General features: G+C 34.9%; 1 protein-coding gene across 1 annotated transcript in view; it reads right to left on the minus strand.

The window, feature by feature from the left end:
* BANK1 (B-cell scaffold protein with ankyrin repeats 1) overlaps positions 1 to 5195 on the minus strand; it is a 281394-nt gene that overhangs the window by 46710 nt on the left and 229489 nt on the right. Inside the window, exon 9 of the mRNA XM_006772998.2 lies at positions 1277 to 1579. Within this exon, the coding sequence (XP_006773061.1) occupies positions 1277 to 1579 (303 nt within the window). The remainder of the gene's footprint in view (positions 1 to 1276; positions 1580 to 5195) is intronic.

Consider the following 5195-nt stretch of genomic DNA (forward strand, 5'->3'; position numbering starts at 1 on the left):
TAACCAAATTATTGTATTAAGCTACATCTATGTTCTTGTTTTAAAAATATTCATTGGTAAATAGCTACCTCGTCAAAGAGCCAGTAATATTCTCAAGGTCACTATGACAACCTGAGAATTTCTAATTACAGCTTCTCCCCTGCCTTAATAATCTAGATAATTGTTCCAGCACATTTAATTTTAGCTGAAACATTTTAAAAATTTGTCATCATTTCCTATTTTTTAATAGTTTCTTGAACATTATCAGCAGCAGGTAACTGTTAACTAAGTATATTGTACACTGGTAAATAACATACATACTGTCTTAATTTTCTTATACAAGTTTCTCAATCCATACAGCTTACGTAATAGAATGGTTTCTTTTGAACCTATTAAGCACAGATAAGTAACTGTTCCTTTTGGGTGGATATATGGTATATATATCTAAATTTTTTGTTTTGGTAGCTGACTTGGATTATTTCAATGTATAATGTATTGCCTCTCAGCTTTAGTTATCACCCAAATGTTTTTTTAGATTCTAAATATTTTGTTCAAAAATCTCTAATGAAGGATCACATTGTACTCTGTATTATTTGCATATTTGTTGCCTAGAAACTCTCCTGAGATGGAGACATTGTTTTATTCCACATTCTCAGTTCTTAGGATGGCATCTTAGCCCAAAAAGGAACTCAGGAATAAAAGTCCTCTCCTAGACATTATGGACTCATGGACTATACCAAAACAAAGTGCTAGTAAATGAGTGCAGTCAATACTCTTCCTGGGGTTTTGAGACAACTGATTAATGAATGAGAAAGAAACACTGATATCTAAAATAAAGTAGAAATTCTATGACAGACGAAGTGAATCATACTCATTGGGGTGAAATGCAATTATCAGAGAAATTGTGGTTACATATCTGAGATCCTAGTATATCTTAAATGGAATTAGGAGCAAAAAGTAAAGTACCTACTTTATTTTCTTATGTTGAACATTATTCAGAGTTGAGATTCCCTCTTGTAGAATTATGGAAATGTCAAAAAGAATTTCTTCACACAGGCTATGTTTTCATGTTCTTTGGAAGGTTTGTCAAAATTACCCTTCTTAATGAAGAATTAGAAAGCAGACCCCTGCTCACTAATTCTTTTCTTTAGTCATTGTTTCTAAATTTTAAAATAGGCCAGTGCAACTCACCCATGACATGGACATATACTTTTTCTCTTTGGGATTTTAGATCCCAACAAAAAAAGAGAACAATCCTACGCCCAAACAGACACAAACAAACAACAAAAAGCATTACCTTGAGCTATGTAAGGTGTGGTCTCTGCTTTCCGAGGGATATTTGTGGGTCGCGGTGTAGGAGCAGGAGGTCTGTTTATAATGAAAGACCGACCTCCAATTTTTTTCTTTGTACTTAAATTGGCCAGTATCATGTCATATTCACTGTCATCAATCTCAGCAAAAGTATATGGGTCTTCCTCCTCCTCCTGCTCCTTTTCATCTGCCTTTTCTTCCTCTCCTTCAGATTCACCTCTTGTTTCCCGTTTTGCACTGAGGTCGCACCAATTTTGACTTCTTTCCATTGGGCCTTCCAACATTTTCCCTGCTTATGAAATATGTAGATGGTGGTTACTCCTCAATTATATGCAATAGTTTTTGATGTTCATCTTTTACTTGCCTGAACTTCCCCCCACAATAATTTATATGTTCTATCCTAAATTCCAGAAAAAGAGAAAAATGAACCATGGAATTTATCAACATAGCCTCCTGTAGTTTGTAATTGCTAACTGTGTTAAGAAAAAAGTTTTTTTTAAGAGATGGATTTCTTTCAAAAAGTAAATAAGTCTATAAATGGTTTTTACATAGTTTATGAATGATTTAGTATCAGGAAATTGAGTTATAAAATTAAGCCTCAAAATCCAAATGCTTTGAAAACTGTTCAAGTATAATACTCTTAGATTTTTTTTTTCACTTGAAGTCATATTGCTTCTCATAGATTTTTGCACTGGGCATTCTGCCTAAAATTTAATTTCTCTGGAAACAACAAGGTGGGATATCTAAAAGCACTTTTGGTTTCTTATGGTAAGTCTCACTTTGATGATGACAAACTGTCCTTCAAACTCTTGAAGCCAACATGAACCTCATTCTTAGGTAAAGCAAAATGAAAGTAGGGCTTATGACCTAAAAGAGGACCTGGAAAATCAATGGCCTGAATATTAATTCTTATGAAAAGAATGAATAGTCTTTGATGGTTTTTATACTTAGTAAAATCTTTACATATTTTTATGAAAATGTATTAAATATTTTAGTAGCAGTTACTTAGAAGGTGAAGATATCATACTTTGATTAATGAATAAGTTGAAAATAATTTTGATGGCTCTCTGCCAGACCAATGAGAATTTAAAAAAAAATGCCCTTTGACAAATGTTTTGCTTAAAGTATTAATGAAAAAATAAAATGGAAAAGATTCCAGTTACTGACCAAAAAAATCATTACTTTTCTATGTGGTTTTGGAAAATTCAGGCATGTGAACTAAAGGACAATAATTCTTTCCCTTGGGTAAAACTCAGACCAAAAAAATTAAGTTAACTGACAGATGTTTTAGTGGAAAAAATTAGGAACTAAAGAGAAAGATAAGTTGTAGAGAAGAATAAGAGAAGATTATTATAGGAAGATTCACCAATTTTGGGGGGAATCGGCATATGAGGAGAGACCAAGATCATTTTCCAATAGTGTTAGATTTGATTGTTTCAGAAGTATACAGGCCAAAACACTTGTAACTAACTTTTAAAAATAATGTGTTTTTATTGTTGAAAGTATTACAGCTGTCTCACTTTTTCTCCCCATTGACCCTCTCCACCCTGCTCCCTCACCCCTAGGCCTTTACTGCACTACTGTCTGTGTCTATGGGTAATGCATATACACATATAAGTTCTTTGGTTATAACTAACTTTAAAATAACCATGACTTGCCTTTCCCCTAAGAATAATACAATATTGAGATTTTGACTTCATGACTCTGTTTCACTGACAGCATCACAGGTGAAGCCAGATTCAGTGTGTGGGAAACACTTTTGCAGTCTTTTATTTTTAGTGGAATGTGTCAACTATCTTACTTTTAAGAACTGATTTCCTGAACTGTTAGCTTTGTTTCTCCACCCACTTCCCTTCCCAACTCTTTCTAAAGTTGGGCTTGCACCAGAAGTAATACATTTTACTTTTTATTTCCCAGTGCGTCAGGCCATACTTTTCATATTAGAGTGGGACATGCACTTTCTCAATGCAGGTTGTACATTAGTAAATAAAGATTACAATAATTCCAATTTTTGAAGTAAGTGGGGCAAGAGTGTATAATAAAAGAAGAATCCCGAAATCCCAGGAAATCTGTTCTGAGAGGTATTTGACATGTTCTAATTACAGACTTGCTGTTGGATCTAAGTCAGAGAGGGCTCCTAAGTTATAGCTGCCTTGCAAGCTTGTTGTAAAGATAAAAAGAGACACACATGCTCTTTATAAACTGAAAAGTGGTCTGTAGTGTTCTCTATTATTGTTTTCTACAGTGAATATGTCCATAAATCCATCATGGAGAATCTGATGCATAGGCATTGATGAAGAGGTCTCTCTTTTATAGTAACTGGAGGACATATGGAAGCTACTCTGAAAGGATAATTCCTGAAGGTGTCACTAGCTAAAGTCAAAGATCACATATAAGGTTGCCAGCCAAAAAGTAAGGGGAAGCTTCCAGTCTTACTTTCCCAAACCTTAATCAAAGTATTTTAAGAAAAAGATGTTAGTATTTTATTTTCCATTGACTGCCAATATTAGCCTTATGAAAAGATGAGATTAAAAGTAGCAGTATATGAAATGTAACAACAGAGACTTTACATAAAAGGTGTGGGGTTTTTGTTTTATTTTGCTTTTTACATTTGGTACTTTTCAGAAAATGTATTAGCCAAAATTACACTTCTGGTCTTAGCTATTTTGTGAATACTCGGTTCAGAGTAGTTTTAATACTCCTCACCAACATAACATAGGCAGAAATTTCCATTGGGAAACACTACAATTTAACATTAGTTTCTTTGAGAAATTTAACCTGATAGGAGACAACTTTGCCTCTCAACAATTAATTTTAATACTTATATGAAATTATTCACATCTGTTAAAATGATATAAATTTACCAGAATTTTGATGTCAGTGTCCCTCTCCCCAACTCCCAAGATTGATACACCTACTTCATTGATCTACCTTAATGGTCTATATGAGCTTGGCACTAGGTAGGCAATCAATAATAGCTGCTGAACGAGTGAATGGATCAGAGGAGCTGCCCCTGAGGTTTTCCATACTTTGCATTAAGCAGTCGTCTCCATCTCTAAAGACAGTGCCTGACCTTAGTACAAGTTAAGTTGATCAGATTGAACTTTCATAGAGACAGGGGCTTCAAGAACACAAATATTAAATGCCATAGCTTCAAAATTTACTTTTTGAAATAGCGCTCATGTATTTTATAACCTTCTGGGACTCAACAACTAAAATACCATGACAAATGAAGGTTTGATATTTCTTTCATCTTCCTTATTAAATTTTCTTTGTGAGAACATTTGCTGAATTTGGAAAGCAAATGTATGATAGGGATCAATAAAGTGAGTGAAAACGTGAAGATAGAAGTTTGTCAGTCTGTTGCACACTCCAGGCTACTAAGGCCCAAATCCCAGGAAACTTGTCCAGAGAGGCCATGGACACATTCTAAGTACTGACTCTATGCTCTTGGATCTGAGTCAGAGAGGGGATCCTAAGTTATAGCTGCCTTGCAACTTCGTTGTCAAGATAAAAAGAGACACACATGCTCTTTATAAATGGAAAAGTGGTTTGTAGTGTCCTCAATTATTGTTTTCTTCAGTGACCATGGAAGCTCTTCTTGATAACCCCGACCCCCTCCCTCCCCCATTACACACCTTCATCCTGCATCTGGGAGCAATGTGGTCACAGTCATTTAACTGTTCTCCCTCTTAAGCAACATACATGTATGTGTAGGGTGTTCTTAGACTCCGGGCTCAGAGCAATGCGATAAGCCTTCTGCCACTTGCTTCCTTTGAAGCAACCAACTGAGTGAAATGCCCAAGGTCATTTTCAAATCTGTGCCATGTTAGCCTTTCTCTTTTGCTAGAAGAGTATTTTTTTAGAAGCAAAGTTATCATGTACTTTTCCATATTACTTGAGGT

The sequence above is a fragment of the Myotis davidii genome, unplaced genomic scaffold (assembly GCF_000327345.1).
Source record: "Myotis davidii unplaced genomic scaffold, ASM32734v1 scaffold226, whole genome shotgun sequence".
Taxonomy (NCBI): Eukaryota; Metazoa; Chordata; class Mammalia; order Chiroptera; family Vespertilionidae; genus Myotis; species Myotis davidii.